This window comes from Sceloporus occidentalis, unplaced genomic scaffold, assembly GCF_023333645.1.
Source record: "Sceloporus occidentalis isolate IW3139 unplaced genomic scaffold, rSceOcc1.0.p SCAF_1, whole genome shotgun sequence".
Taxonomy (NCBI): domain Eukaryota; kingdom Metazoa; phylum Chordata; class Lepidosauria; order Squamata; family Phrynosomatidae; genus Sceloporus; species Sceloporus occidentalis.
Genome location: NW_028316981.1, coordinates 84,515,086 through 84,532,179, shown reverse-complemented (window position 1 = coordinate 84,532,179; position 17,094 = coordinate 84,515,086). Strand labels below are relative to the sequence as shown.

The 17,094-nt window shown below is 41.2% G+C and overlaps 1 protein-coding gene across 2 annotated transcripts in view; it reads left to right on the top strand.

The window, feature by feature from the left end:
* SGCD (sarcoglycan delta) overlaps positions 1 to 17,094 on the top strand; it is a 712,416-nt gene that overhangs the window by 511,771 nt on the left and 183,551 nt on the right. For both annotated transcript variants that reach the window (XM_089527864.1, XM_089527874.1), the window contains one exon: positions 16,859 to 16,960. In XM_089527864.1, the coding sequence (XP_089383990.1) occupies positions 16,859 to 16,960 (102 nt within the window). The remainder of the gene's footprint in view (positions 1 to 16,858; positions 16,961 to 17,094) is intronic.

The window sequence follows — 17,094 nt, the reverse complement described above, 5'->3', positions numbered from 1 at the left end:
CTGGATATATGGAACCAAGTTTCTATAGCTGCCCCATAATTTAAACAAGAGCCCTGAATATGCCACAGAGGCAATTATTGCAGCAATCAGTGTTTGGTTTGTAACTGGGTGCCTCTCAACTAGTTGTATTCAGAGTAGAGCCTATAGGCCCCAGTCTTTCTGTTCCAGCCATGAACATCTCACTATGGCTCGGCAACAGCAACCAAAATTCCAGACTGCCTGAGATCAGAGAAGCCCCACTGCTATCCACCATCTTATAGGTGTCTCTACATGCATTGACTCCCCATTCTTTAAAATAGTCTTGGTGTGATCCTGCTGGTGCTGTGTAGAGATGTGCCAACTATTTGGAGTTGTCAGCACTCCATTTTGTGGGCAGGGAGGTGGGGGAAAGGCAAAAACCAGCAAGGTGAAGGAGGTGATACCAATGCCTCTCAGACATCTCATCCTGTTGATGTATAGTTCTAGTTCTGTTAAGAATGTAAACCCTTCTCTTGATTTATCCTTAAATGGGAAATTATAAAACTGGAGAAAAAAGTTTGCTCAACACAAGTTGCTATAAAATAGTGGGCTCTTTTGTTGTTTTACACATTTCTATAAAATGCATGGCTTTGGAAACAGAAGTAATTGCTCCCAAAATGTAGAAGCATCATATGTTTAAGATCAGTCAGCCTGCTGCATTTGCTCCCTCTGTGTGTGTACCACCCTTCTGAAAAGGAAAAAAAAAAGCACTTGTCTTATGCAGAGATGAATATCATGCAAAATGCGTGAAACATAATGAGGGCAAAAAAACCCCAAAACCCTCATTTGGTACCTTGGTCTCATTCTGGAAGCAAGATCTTTCCTAGGGTTGAAGAAACCTTAGTAGGCTGTCTTGCTACGCCAAGACATGACCCATCTCAACCCCGGGTTTTTTGCATCCATAAATCCTATACATCACACTCTGTACTTAATCTTGTGGGAGAGTTTGAGTCTGTATTATCTGCAGCCTGTAGAATTTTTGTGGCATTTGTATCGTTATAGCAGAGGCAGAAGAAAGATTCAGAAGGGGGTTTGTTGCTCTTGTTTTTCTTGTTTTCCTATGGTGATATGATGGGAGGAGATTTTTTTTAAAAAAAACTACTTGTTCATGCTGTGGTATTTCTTGCTATGATGATGGGGAGGGGGTACTTTGATGGAATCCTTGTGGTGATTGTTGTTTTAATTCTTTAATGTTGTCAGCCACTTGGGGGTTCATTTAGAAAGGAAGACAAGATACATATTTCCAAAATAAATGAAAACATTACAAGCTGGCAGTTTTTAAAAAACCATGCAAATGCAACATGAAAAATAATTCTGAAAGCACAGTCTTAATCCCCACAGAGTTCATTATAGTCCACTGAGTTCAGATGAACTTAATTCCCAAAATATTTTCATCTAAATATGCTAATCACATCTGAGTGATTAGTAGAGGCAAGCTGACCATAGGCTTTTAACAGTGCTTCTGTGACAAATGCAAAGCTCCCATGCAAGGCAGATAAAGGGACCACTAGATTCTACAGTTCTCTCTGTTTGTAGGCAGAAAAGAAGAGCTGTGGGTGCCACTGTTGCACCTGTGGTAATTTGAAAGTGGTGGCATGTTGGGGACATATCACAGGTTATGGGTCTGCATTATTACTATTATTTATATCCCACCTTCCTCCCAGTACAAGGACTCAAGGGGTCTTACAAATCTAAAATAGTCCAAGTTAAAACACTATAAATATGAAAAATACAAGTTTTAAAAATAATTAAACAATTAAAGCAATTAAAAACATTACATTATTAAAATTTAAAGTTTAAAACTCTTTGAAACAAAAAATGATGTTGTTGTTGTTTGTATAACAAATTATGACAGCCTAAGTTTTGTCATCTTATGGGTTTTTTGTTTATTTATTTGTTTGGTTTTTTTTAGCCCCTGAAGAAGGCATTTTCTCATACAGGCAGAAAATTTTGGGCTATTTTAAAAGAAATAAATAGTTTACCATCTCAGAGCCTGAGGCTCTTGTCCCCTTATTGTTTTCTGCTAATGTAAGCAAAAGTTATCAGGATTTGGTACAGTGGGTGCTGTTGCAAATTATTTGCCTTGAAGATAGTGCTCTCTTGGCATTTGAAATTGTCTATAAAAGTTTAGAAATTTAGTAACAGTTGAAAGAACCAACTGCCCTGTAGAAATAAATGTAATGTATTAATAATAAATTTATAATGTATTGGTAGACACCTATTTATATTTAACTATAATTCTGAAAATGCTTAAAACAATGATATGGCTGTGGTGGGGTAGAGAGAAAGTTGTTAATTTATCGAAATCCATCTCTCCTAGAACCTAAGACATCTACTTATGTGAAACCTTCCAGATGTTAGCATGTGGTCCTTTTGGATTTATATGCGGCCAATGTTGCAAAACTGTATCCAAAAAATGTTTTCCTATCATAGTTATGAATCTAATATAACACCTGCACACTTGGCAGATTGTGGGGTCTTTCAGGGTCTGTTATGCCTGAAATTCAGGCATCATTTTGGGTTTTTCTTACCATTCTGTCTCCAGCCTTTTAACATCAAGGTATCATTACTGACTCTCCCCCATCCCCCTCCTCTAGCAGCAATAAGGCTGGCTTTGGATCAATGATTAAGGTTTTAGATTTGTCATGCATATCGCTCTTAATGGCAAGAGTCATGCTCTTGGAACATTCTAAGAGTGCTTTTTTAAAAAAGAATTTTAAATTCTTCTGACATACAGTGAATGACCTGAATTTTTAAAGGTTTTAAAACCATGTAATTTTGGAATTAACACAGGATTATACAGTAGTGACTAATGCCGTCCAGGGCAAAAAGGATAGCTTTTTCTTATCATCTTATAAGGAATCTATCCCTGTCATGCAGAATATGCTTAATGCCATTTGTGGTGGCAGTGGCAATACTGCTGCTATGTTTTCTCTTTCCTTTGAATGCTAGAGGCTGAATTTACTCTTTCCAGTAGTCATAACAGAGACTGCAGTTGCTTCTGTATGTCTTTGTAGCACTCCTATTTTTCTAAATGCTTCAGAAAGAATGGAATAAAATGCCCTTTCTCTGCTTCCATTCAGCACAAATACAGCAAACACTGCATTTCAAACAAAGACCCACTGGAGTAGTTCAGTAGTTGCCTTGTGCTTATGTCATTAGTCAGTTTAGCCAGGATCCTCTGAGGAATGGCTTCTTAGGACTTGAGCATATTATTTTTGGAACTACCGCCTGCATCCTCACCAGAAAAGTTTTTGACTATAGTTTCCAGAATTCCAAAGCTAACATGTTAATTGTCATGCTCTGCCTCCAAGTGCAGAATTTGACTGAATGAATACTCAAAGATAGAAAGACAGAAGGACATGCCAGTGCCTTAGACAGATGTTAAGACTCCCCAGTGGCCACAGCCTGACACAGACAGACACACAGATCGGGCAGTACTTACCCCAGCAGAGCATCAACAAGAGAAGAAAGGATGGAGATGCTCCAAGCATTTATATCTAAAATGCTCAGCAATTACACAGCATTTGTGGGAGATTGCCAGACCATAAATTGTCCAGTACTTCCCTAAGGAAGTGGTTGTTGATAACTAACCTTGGTGGAAGCAATCTTTGTACCTCAAGTACCTGTTCATGCTGCCTGATAGCCTTAGACCTTACTCTGTTTATTGACTATGAATCTTGAGTCTCCTTTTGGACTGTTGCCTGGGTTTATTGCTGGACAATGCATGACTTGAACTTGAACTGACTTAGAACTTTATTGCACACCATTTTTCCCTGTTATGAGAACTGGAAGGGGACTCTCAGGGCTGCGCATGACCTGCAAAAAATGGATTTTATCATCCTCAGAAGGGCCCTGTTCTGTCCCCGGGTGCCAAGCCGTCCCCATTCAGTGCTGAGGGCCATTAAGTGTTCTGGTTGGAAGTCTTCCAAATGAGGAATATGGCGCCCCTCAGCACTGAACGGGGACAGCTTGGCACCGGGGGACAGAACAGGGTCCTTCTGAGGATGATCCTCTGTGCAATAAATTCCATTTTTTGCAGGTTGAACGCAGCCCTGAGAGTCCCCTTCCAGTTCCCATAACAGGGGAAAAAAGGTGTGCGATAAAGTTCTTAGCTGCTTCAAACTCCTTGCTAGAGAGTTCGTGTTTCTCTCAGTCTATGTATCTTCTTGCATACACTTTCTGAGGGTCTTGTCCTATGCTGAGTCATACAGGACATCCATAGTCAGCTATTAGCCATGTTGATTGTGGGATTATGAAAGCTGTAGATCAAAAAAGTAACTTCTCCAGGCTGTAGCCTGACTTTTGGGGTCTCAGACAATGTTCTTTCCCAGTTATTCTCAGAGATTCTTTGTAAATGTGTGATGGACCTTCCTATATAGGGCATTTCTTCTCTTTCCACAAGATTTTAAAAAAAAAAAAAAGAACTTGCACAACTGAGAGGTCAGTGTGAGTAGAATAAATCATCCAGATGACATAAATGATTCAAAGTTGAAAATAATTCAGTTTAATACATGAAAGATCTCTGTTTACCAGATACAACATCAATTCCATAGCCTCATCATTTTAAAAAATGGACATACTTGTTGGCAGAGTTTGTTGTTGTGTGCTTCCAAGTTGTTTCCAATTCATGGTGACTCTAAAGTGAACATATCATAGGGTATTTGTGATAAGCTTTGTTCAGAAGAAATTTGCTTTTGCCTTTCTCTTAAGATGAGAGAGTGACTTCCCCAAGTCACCCAGTAGGTTTCCATGGTTGGGTGGTATTTGAACCTGGCCTCCAATGCTCTAACCACTGCATGATGCTAGATCTGTTGTTAGCTGAGTATATAATTAAATACCAAAGTCAGAATCATCCATGCCATTGTATTTCCATTTTCTATGTAACATTGTAGCAACTAGACAGTGAAGAAAGCTGACAGGAGGAAAATCAATTCATTTGAAATGTTGTGCTGGAGGAGAGTGGTGCTGAAGAGTGGTGTTTTAAAGTTCATGGACTTCCAAAGACAAATGAATGGTCCTAGAGCAAATTATGCCTAAACTCTCTCTAGGAAAAGCTGTCATACTTTGCACATATCATAAATTGACATGAATCATTGGAAATGACAATAATGATTTTTAAAGTGGAAGGCAGTAGGATAAGTAGACTACTTTACAAATGGAGTGATCTCCATCAAGGAAGCCATGCCCTGAGCTTGCAAGTTCCAAGCAGGGCTGTTGATGGCCAGGGATCTCAGAGGTCTGTCATTCACAGGGTCACCCTATATTCAAGATGACTTGATGGCAGTGTTACCCCAAGGTCTAGCCCTCTTCACCCCTCCTCTTTTTCAATATCAAGTTGATATTAAAAGGGATGTTTGAGGCATGTAACTGAGATGGAGCTCTCAATTTAGGAAACTAGCCATGCCATATTTGGAGATCTGGGAGGCTCGGTATGGGGGAAGCTCAAGAGCACCTAGCCAAGGATAGATCAATCGAGATTAGAATCTGCATAATCCCTTCATTGATAGGGGAGATGGTGGGTGATTGACTTTGTGTTTAAAAGTGGACAAAATTCCAAGAATACTTCCCTCTGGAAGTGATGCTCCATTGTCCCGAGACATTTGCACCAATTGCCTGGCCATTCACAAGTTCTCTTCTCATTCTCTCCTGGAAACTTCATTCTGATCCCAAAATCTGCCCCAGGATATGTTTTGCCCTATAAATATGGTTGCTTAGGCACCCCCAGTTTTGTCATTCCCAATTTGGTCTCGCTTGAGTTCAGAAGACTCTCTGTCAGTATCTTGCTTGAATCCTCAGCATTGCTGGCCACTCCATGATACACCAGCAGCTTGTTAAGCCATTTCACTTCACAGTGTCCCCTGACTGAAGCCCTGCTTTGTGAATCAGTACAGTATCACCTCCTGCGATCCCTCCAGTTACTGTCTGCTATCACCTTTTATATCTTGGATGTGTGTGTGAGTGAATGTCTTTCTGTGAATAGTGATTCCCTTTGATTACAAATAAAACTACATTTGGACCTTGCATTCTGATGTTCTATTTCTCACAACCAGTATACACAGGCATAATCCTTGCTTTGAGTTGTGTAAGCCCTCTCAGCTAGTGTAGTTCAGCTAATAAAATCCCCCTATTAAATATCAATTGTGGGTGCCCTCTCAGGACCCTGGCATTTTTGGTCACAGCAGATTACAACCAAAAATTAATGTCCCTTTGGTACTTCTGACAGCAGCTCCAAATCATGGAAGGCAGCCATCAGCAATCCTGATGAGGAGAAGGTGGAAGAATGACGGAGCCCATGAACCATCTAGTTTAAGGACCCCACCCACTTTCCCCCAAAATGAGAAGCTACCATTGGCTGAATCCCTTTAGCCAAGAGATGAACTGGAGGCTGTAAGCACCTTGGAGTCCCATGTCCTATATACAGTCCGCCTCCATAGACTTGTCATTCATGGATTTGAGCATTCGCACATGGCAAGCCTGTGAGAAGGGGCAGTGGTAGTAGTGGCAGAAGAGGAGGAAGGACAAGGAGGAGGAAAAGGAGGAAGAGCTGAGGCAGCGGCAACGAAAGTGGAGAAGAGGAAGAGGAGGGAGGAAGAGGAAGGACAAGGAAGACAAGCATCGGTGACAGAGGGGGCTAAGAGGAGGAAAAGAAAGGAGGAGGAGATGGGGAAGAGGAGGAGGAAAAGGAGGAAGCAGTGGCAACAACGGGGAAAGAAGAGAAGAGGAGGAGGAGCTGGGGAAGAGAAGGAAGAAAATGTAGCCCCCTGCTGCCCATTGTGGTGAGAGCAGCAAGGCTGGCTTTGGAGGGGGGCAAAATGCCAGTATGCCCAATGGTGGTGCAGCTGCGTGGCCATGCCACCATTGAGTACTATGGGACTTGATCATCTGCTGATTTGGGTATCTGCAGGGGGATCTGGAATGGATCCCCCATGGATACTGAGGGCCCACTATTCACACACACACACACACACACACACACAAAGCCCTCAGTATCTGAGGACTTGCCATCAGTGGATTTCAGCATCCACGGACATCAAGCCCATGAAAGAGCAGCAGAGGAGGAGCAGGAAGAGGTGGCTGTCACACTTATATGAAGTGTAGTATAATATCTGCAGAACTCATCTTCACTTACATTGTTCTAAAGGATTGGTTATAGTCTTTTCCATTTCCCCCCAGAACCCTACAAGTGCAGGAAAGTCTAATAACTACTAGCCTTCTACAGTCACCTGTGAATAACAGGAAGGTTAATATGTCAAACAGAAAAACTAGGATACTTGCAGTGACATCTTATTAGTCCATTCCCAAGATGGGGTCTCCTTAGCATCGTTTCTAAGAATTCATATCCCCTGGAGAGCTTTTTCTCTCTTTTTATCAAAAACTGTAGCTGAATATCCAAACAAGGTGTTTTTGCCTATAGGCAGAAGAAGGAAATTAACTAATTATAGTTTGGGGAGATCTGTGATTTTATTCTAAAACAGAATGTAATTGATTTGTTTTTCATTATTTCAGTGTCTTTAATCATTCATGCAAGGAATTAGGTTAATTTTCAGAATTCCAGAAAATATCTTGGTCTATTTTTGCGTATAAATTCCCCATCTGTTTACATTGCTGGAACTATAGATAGCCGCTGCATATCAACCCCAAGCAAGTCTAATCTGCTATCTCTTATGTCAGTAAGTTCATGGTAGTTGTAAAAACTATCTGATCAATGGAAGCTGAAAATAGTTAAATGCAGTGGGAGCCTCCTGTAGGTCAAAAAGCAAAATAGGACTATTTTGAAAGAAAAGCTAGGATCCAAGGTATTTCTATTCATAGAAGCAGAGAGGCTTCTGTGGGAATGAGAGAGGTTCATTGCCCCCCCCCCAAAAAAAAAAACTGCAGTGTCACTCTGCCACCATTACATGCTCCAGAGCACTAGAAATCCCTCCAGAGAAGACCAGGTGGAACAGAGAGGGAGGGAGGGAGATATAGTCCATTGAGAGTTGTTGTTGTTTTAGTTTGTTTGTTTTTGCCATGCACTGTCCTGTTTATGCAGTTTATATCATTGCATAGAGGGTTTGGTGGTTGTTGCCATGTTTGTTGAGTCTTGAGCAAGCTGCTCTTGGGGGGGACTCCCCCCCCCACTGCCCCCTCTTCCTTCTCCATACTCTCCCCCACACAGCCACTGCTCTCTACTCTGTGAAGGGGAGGACAGAAGCCAAATGTATGGCCTTAGTAAATCAGAAACAGTAGGTATGGGGTAAACATGTCCCTTTATTTTAACAAAATGTGACCAATTCACATTCCTCTCCGATGTTTCCTCAAGATTACTAGGTATTGAAAAGCTTTCTTCTTTTAAAAGATTTAAAAATGGAGAAAAGAGATTCCTAAGAAGAATAGAATTTAAGGAAAGCTATGCTGGTTCACCCCAAAAGCCTATTTAACCCAGTACTCTATTCCCACAACCAGAGGCTTCTTGGACATGTGAGCACAACAGTGTTCTCCTACTCAAATCCCTAGCAAGTGCCATATTCCCTTTGGTAGTAAAAGCAATTTATAGCTTTATTTTATGCACATACCATATCTCTAATCTTCAACAACCATAATCTTTAACTCTGTTCAAGTGTGTGTGTAATCCTAGGAGCACAATAATCTCTTGGGTTTTGAGAGCTACAGGATTATAAAACAAGTTTGCTTTATTTTGATCCTATAAATAGTATAGGGGAACTATTATCCCTTTTGTTCATATTAAGTCAGCAAGGTACTTGTACCCAAAATATCTTTCTCTGGGAAATAAAACAGAAACTTTAGTATGAGGACAACTTCCTGTTGAAGTTGTCCAGGTGTTTATGGATTTCAATTGCTTCCCTGTACATTGTGACCTGATAGTTGTTCGCATGGTCCAGAATGTCAGTGTTTTCAAACAGCATTTTATGCTCAGAATGGTTTATAATATGTTCTGCTACTGCTGATTTTTCTGACTGACTCAGTTTGCAGTGTCTCTCGTGTTCTTTGATTTATGTTTGGATGCTGTGTTTGGTGGTCCCTATGTAGACTTGTCTGCAGCTGCACAGTACCTGATAAACTCCTGTGGCTGTTTGTAGAGGAACTTCAACAGGAAAAAAGAAACCCTTAAAGTAAATAAAGGGGTTGTTCCCACTTAAGATTTGAAATGATTTAAAATACAACGTTTTTAATAAAATCGATTCAAAATAACACTGTTCTTATCCCGCTATCCGAATCGCTTTGTTCATCGTTCCCATCTGGTTATTTAAATCGAAGTTTTTACCTGCAAGCGTTCCTACTTGGCAAGAAATCGGTGTTTAAATAAAGCGATTCTTCTCCTCCATACCTTATTTGGAGCTGTCAATCAATAGTATGTCAGAATGACGTAACGTTAATCCGGAATATTTGGAAGCGATTTATCTTTTGGCATCGTTTCCATTTCATTGACTGTTTGTGAATTTAGCGAATTTAGGAAAGCGAATTTAGGAAACCCAAGCTCTTTCCAGAGGAACTATGGGATAGGTTTTCCATGACAGCATCCCCTCTTCATGTCTCCCAAGACAGCCAGGGAGAATCCCTTCAGAGAGCACAGAGATCAATGGGGGAGGCTTCTGGCAAAGCGAATTTAGGAAACCCAAGCTCTTTCCAGAGGAACTATGGGATAGGTTTTCCATGACAGCATCCCCTCTTCATGTCTCCCAAGACAGCCAGGGAGAATCCCTTCAGAGAGCACAGAGATCAATGGGGGAGGCTTCTGGCAAAGCGAATTTAGGAAACTCAAGCTGTTTCCAGAGGAACTATGGGATAGGTTTTGCATGACAGCATCCCCTCTTCATGTCTCCCAAGACAGCCAGGGAGAATCCCTTCAGAGAGCACAGAGATCAATGAAGGAGGCTGCTGGAAAAGCGAATTTAGGAAACCCAAGCTCTTTCCAGAGGAACTATGGGATAGGTTTTGCATGACAGCATCCCCTCTTCATGTCTCCCAAGACAGCCAGGGAGAATCCCTTCAGAGAGCACAGAGATCAATGGGGGAGGCTTCTGGCAAAGCGAATTTAGGAAACCCAAGCTCTTTCCAGAGGAACTATGGGATAGGTTTTCCATGACAGCATCCCCTCTTCATGTCTCCCAAGACAGCCAGGGAGAATCCCTTCAGAGAGCACAGAGATCAATGAAGGAGGCTGCTGGAAAAGCGAATTTAGGAAACCCAAGCTCTTTCCAGAGGAACTATGGGATAGGTTTTCCATGACAGCATCCCCTCTTCATGTCTCCCAAGACAGCCAGGGAGAATCCCTTCAGAGAGCACAGAGATCAATGGGGGAGGCTTCTGGCAAAGCGAATTTAGGAAACTCAAGCTGTTTCCAGAGGAACTATGGGATAGGTTTTGCATGACAGCATCCCCTCTTCATGTCTCCCAAGACAGCCAGGGAGAATCCCTTCAGAGAGCACAGAGATCAATGAAGGAGGCTGCTGGAAAAGCGAATTTAGGAAACCCAAGCTCTTTCCAGAGGAACTATGGGATAGGTTTTGCATGACAGCATCCCCTCTTCATGTCTCCCAAGACAGCCAGGGAGAATCCCTTCAGAGAGCACAGAGATCAATGAAGGAGGCTGCTGGAAAAGCAGGGAGGGAGCACTCTTCCCAAAGATTCTCTTTCCAGGGTTGGAGGAGAAGGCAGATTCCATTTGAGAAAGGGAGGGAGAAAGGCTCTATCCCCCCCCCCCCAATTGATCAGAGCCCTTCCTTGCCTGGGTGAGATCAGATGCCTCCTCGCGAGGAGCCTTCCCTTCCCTGTCTGGGCGAGATCAGAGCCCAAGCGGGCAGGGAATGCCTCTTCGAGAGGAGCCTTCCCTTCCTGCCTCTCCTCCGTTAGAAATGGGCTCTCCCCACACAGAGGGGAGGTTGCAATCCACCGGCAGATGCAGGTGCTTGAGCAGCCGGGACTTCAGGCGCTTAAAGCGCTGAAGAGATTAAGCGCCTCTAAACCATTAAAATAAAAAATAAAAATAATCCTTATCTCTTATTGAAAGACCACAGCGGACAAAGGCGTGAGGGAAGCAAAAATGGCGACAGCCATGACGGATGGGGACAGAAAGGGCAACTCCCCCAAGGCCAGCCCCATCGCACTCGGCTCCTCCCATCCATCTAACCCGATTTCAAAGATTGTCGTTCCTATTTAAATTCTCCGGTTCCTAACTCGAATCAATGGAAAACGTAGGTCGGACCCTAGTGTTTTTTTAACACGCGTTAAATGAGGAAAACTCGATTTAAATTTTTATCCCGCTCTACGATTCGATTTGTAGTGGGGACGATTGCGGGTTGCTCTAGAACCGTTCTAGGTTTAAATCGGATACTAATAGGAACGCCACTCCTTGGATTCGATTCAGAACGCGGGGTTTCACCTAGTGGGAACAACCCCAAAGTCTGGCTACCAGTCTTGAAAAACACCAAAATCAAGATCCAGCAAATGCAACTGAAAACCACCCAGGGTGAGGAGGGCCTCCCAGCAGACAATGAATCATTAATTAAATAGACACCCTGAGGCCCTGCCATTCAACAACAGAGCAATGCTCAGCTTAACATGTAAATCTCTTCCTCTAAACCAACAGTACATATATCCCACTCTCTTCCATGTCAGCTTTCTCTGAAGATTCCAGCCACAGCTGCTGGCAAAACATCAGGAATAAACTCTTCTAGAACATAGCCTCATAGCCTGAAAAATTCACAAAAACTATGGATGCCAGCGATTAAACTTTGACTTCACAAAAAGGGTACTTTTCACATTAAACATCCCAAAGATGTAGACAGGTGAGAAGTACCACATGTGCTGCAGTTCCTTGTTCATTATAAAGGCCAGGAGATGGGGGTAAGAGGCAGAGTCTTTCAAAGTGGATAAAAGAATGCCTATGTAAAGTAAAGAAGGGTGCCAGCATAAATAGAATCATAGAATCATAGAGTTGGAAGAGACCACAAGGGCCATCCAGTCCAACCCCCTGCCATGCAGGAAATAACAATCAAAGTATCCCTGACAGATGGCCATCCAGCCTCTGTTTAAAGACCTCTAAGGAGGGAGACTTCACTACACTCTGAGGAAGTGTGTTCCACTGTCAAACAGCCCTTACTGTCAAGACGTTCCTCCTAATGTTGAGCTGGAATCTCTTTTCCGGTAGCTTGCATCCATTGTTCCAGATCCTGTTCTCTGGGGCAGCAGAAAACAAGCTTGCTCCCTCCTCAATATGACATCCCTTCACATATTTAAACAGGGCTATCATATCACCTCTTAACCTTCTCTTTTCCAGGCTAAACATACCCAGCTCCCTATGGCGTTCCTCATAAAGCATGGTTTCTTGACCCTTCACCATTTTAGTCGCACTCCTTTGGACACGCTCCAGTTTCTCCACATCCTTTTTGAATTGTGGTGCCCAAAACTGGACACAGTATTCCAGGTGGGGTCATAAAAGAAGCTGTTGTAAAATCCTTTTTTTGAACTTTTTTTGTCACTTCCAATGTACTGGATAACTACCAACCAGTTTCTAATATCCCATTTCTGGGCATGGTACTGGAGCATATGGTGGCCTCCCAGCACACGGGGATGCTGAAGATATTCTTTTTCTAGACCCATTATAATCTGATTTCAGACCTTATTATGAGATGGATATGACTTTTGTTATCTTGATGGATGACCTGTGGTGGGAGCTGGACAAGGAGAGTGTGCCCCTGATGGTTCTGCTAGATGTCTTGGCAACATTCAGTACCATCACTCATGGTACTGATGGCACTTGACATCACTGATCTTTGTTGTCTCCATTCCTTTCTGACCTGAAGGTGATGTTGAAGAATTCCTGCCTGATTTCTTGGCCATTGTCTTGTGTAATCAAGGTTTCATTCTGTATGTTCCATTCTGTCCCCTGTATGAAACCATTGGAAAGTGTCATCTGGACTTTGTAGTTCTAATGCTGTCAGTATTATGATGGCACACAACTCTGTTTCTCCTTTTCATTTAACCCAAGGAAGCTGTTTCATTTCTAAACCAGTGTCTGCCAGCAGTAAAGGACTGGATGAGTGAGAACAAATTGAATCTTTATCAAGACAAGACAGAGGTTCTCCTGGTCAGCTCAAAAGGAGATCAGAAAATAGGAATTCAGCCTGTACTGGATGGAGGCTGAATCTCCCCCTGAAGATTCAAATAATAAATTTGGGGGAAAGACTGCATTCCATCTTGATTGTTGTTTCTTAGGTTACAGTGATGTCCAGGGATGTATTTGCATTTAATACATTTAAAACTACTATACCAACTGCATTCATTTCTGGATATATTTAACATATGCATTAGTTACATCCTGTATTGTTCCCCTGCAAAGCTGCCTTTAAAGAATGCTTAGAAACTTCAACTGGTCCAAAGAGCTGCAGTAGACTTTAACCAATGCTGATTGTAGCGAGCACCCAACTTGCTTGTTACACCACCACCACTGGCTACCAATCTGCTTCTAGGCACAATTCAAAGTTCTTGTTGTATAAAGCCCTGTGAGGCTCAGATCCAAGCTTTTAGAATGACAGTATTCTCCCATATGAGCCTATCTGGGTTTTCAGAGGAGGCATACAGGAGCGGGCCTTCACAGTAGTACTTCCAGACTCAGGAGCAAATAGCCTAGTTTCAGACATCCTTACTGTCTTTTTGTCAGAAGACAAAACATTCCCCCCCCCCCAAAAAAAAAAAAAGGCATTTGAAAATTGACTACAATAAGAGATCTTTAAAATATCTGCTTTGTAATGTATTTATATAAGGGTGTGTGTACGGGTGTAATTCCTGCCATGTAATGTATATTTTAAATGACTTAAATTTTATACAATAAATACTTTAACCACATTTCAAGTATTTTTGTATTATTTTATCTACAAATGTGGTGGAAATAGCAATGCCATTCTAATTCACATTTGCTGAACTGTGTGAAGAAAACAGATTATGACTCTGGCTACACCTGAAATATACTTAAGATTCATAGATGCAAAATGGCCTTCCTTGCCTTCAAGAAATATTAGAAATCACATGTTAGAGTTCAGAATCCTCAATATCATATTCAAACTAACAAATTTTGCTTCCACACTAGCTCCTTTCTCAGGAATTGCCATCTTTGTTTATCCCCTTTTCACAAGGAATCACCATTAAACCACATTAAAACATAGTGTATTGCAGTATTTTCCTCCCATATTTTTTCCAGACATGATTTGTGGTGACATACCCAGTGCGGATCGGCAAAATACTGTTAGGGATTTCAGGGAAAATGTTCTTTAAATCAAAATCTTCCATTCAGCCCCCTTTACCCTGATTATCATTTGCATAGTCAGCATGGCAGAGGAGAAATACAGCTGAACGTCTTCTTATTTAGTCAGCTTTTGTCCCCCATTCAGTGTGTGGCGGGGGGGGGGGGGGTATTCCATTATTGAGTTTCTATCTATTCCCTCTTTTCTTTCTATTATGATGAAACTGTACTGTTTTGTAGAATTCTTTCAAAGTAACTATTTTTTTCAAAAAAAAGGAAATAAAATGGATGTATGGCAGGCGAGTGAGTTGAAGCTGAAGCAAGGGAAGAGGTCCCAAGAACACCATTCAAAGGCAGGGCTAAATGACAGGAAATAAGGTATCAAAAGGTGGTGGTTTGGTGATTTCAAAAAGGCTGTAGAGAACAAAGGTGCTTCATTTGCCAGTTGGAAGGCAAGTGGCTTGATGTAAGGTGGAAAACTTTTGAGGGGAACATGATAAGAGAGAGGAAGAAAAGAGAAAAAATAAATGACTTGCGTACCAAAGCTTGGAATGCTGATATTAAAAAGTAACTTATTTCCTTACCCATTGGAGGAACATATAGTCAATGTATTATCAGTAGAAGGGTTCCCTTGAGTCACAGCCTTTTAATTATGGTCCACATTAGCTTGCTTGTTATGTTGCCACAGGTGGGCTAATGCTGGTTATTTTAAGTGGTGGGGCAGTGGGGCTATTACTCCACCTTTTACATGAAACAAGTAACTCTTTACTTGTTTTACATTCTTTACACTACACCCTTTACTTTACATTCTTTACACAATAATAATAAATAATAATAAAATAGTTATTTATATCCCGCCTCTTCCATTTTAGGGATCGAGGCGGGTAACAACAAAGTTGGTACAATACACTATAATAAAAACAACAAACCCCACAAGACCCCAGCCCAATCTTCCCTCCCCAGTATAAAATTAAACAATAAAACATGGTTAAAATATACATAACAATACATTGAAATTAATAAAAAAATCCATGAATGAGAAAAATAATAAGAGGAGGATGATTCAATTGGTTCTGGACATTGTCAGTCAGGGAAGGCCTGCTGGAAGAGAAAGTTTCCTGCTGCAGGTCTACTTAAAAGAAATTCCTTTACCAGCTCCTTTCGTTCTCAACACAAAGCATCCCTCCATGGGAAATGTGGTTATACGGCATTCCATGCTTCCTGTGGCCCAATGCTTCATATTGCTCTCTAGAGCCATGCCAAGTGGGGATATGGTAACAGATATGCAAGTGTTTCTTAGCTATATTCATGTCCTCTCTTTCATCCAGTCATCCCAAAGCTTCATACATGTCTCTCCTATTTTCTACCTTACCTGCACAACAGTACTGTGAGGTAGATGTGGATGAGATTGAATGACCCAAAATCCCTAATGAGTTTCATGTTTCAGCTTCAAGTTCCCCAGCTTCAGTGTAACACCTTACCACTACACCATACCACTAACCACTATACCATGGACTAAATAGTATACTGCCACTATTGCACATGCAGGCTCTTATTAGAGATAGATGTCACAGAGTGCCTTAAGATGATGAGCTTTGGGCATTAGCTGCTTAACAAGAACTTGGAACTTGCTAAAGTTGCTGTAATGTTGTTAGCTCTAGATTTACTTTATCTTCTGCATCCTAATTGTTCTGCCTGTTAGAAATGTCACTTGGCATTATGCAGTTCCTTGATTTCTTCAATAATAACTTTGCATCGGTACCTCCCATATACATATATACCGTACATAATGGTGCTAATTGCATCTTTGAATAGACCAGAATGTCCAGTTTAACAAGCTAACATGTTTTTCAAATATTAAATTGTAATGCAGGTACATTTGGCTTGCCAAGTTGGGTTTACATTATTGAAAAGAAACTATGGGATGGGTGATGTTATAAAAATATTAATTTAGATTCTGGCAAACTGTTCTTCATCATTTAAACAAACAAAAATTATTTCTCTATTCTTCAGAACAGAGTTCTGGGATCCTGTCATTCTGTGAACAAACAGGATTGCTGAAGAGCTGTTTGTTTTTGGAGAACTGGAACTATTACTGTTCAAAATAAAATGCTGAATTTATTATGCAGAGAGAGAGAGAGAGAGAAAAGCATGGTGCTTAGATTTTTAGGTGCACATAACTGCATGCTGTCCATTTTGAAAACATTCTTGCAAAACAGATTCTTTTTATGTGTTCTGAATGAAAACTCTACATAAATGAAGGGACAATATCAATATAGATGTTGAAAGCTGGCCATGTTACAAGTAATGGTTTTATGTTAACATTAAATGCCACCATATCATCTTTCTCTTTCTCACATCCCTCTCACCTAGATGACAAGCTAAAGGGCATCTTTCACCTGAATAAATTGCTTACCAGGGGGCATTTCAGATCACTTGAAACATTTTTCTCCACAAAGATAAAGCAAAAGGATGATTGCATTGTATTCTGCTTCCCAGTGTTTTTTTAATGGCATTCTTTTCCAAGAAATAAATTTCTGACAGCCTAGTGTTTATGAAATTATACTTAATGGAGGATCCTTTTCTGTTTTTCAGGATGGAATGGGCAACCTAAGAATCACAGAAAAAGGCATAAAGCTAGAAGGAGATTCAGAATTCTTGAAACCTCTCTACGCCAAAGAAATCCGGTCCAGTACAGTAAGTTACCCAGAATGCTATTTCTTTCTTTCAGTTATTGAAAACATGTCACTACTAGCACAATCAGTTTCTACTATAATTGTATATTAGGTAGGCTGCTCTACAGGAGGATAATTACTGGCTCTGGCTGTATT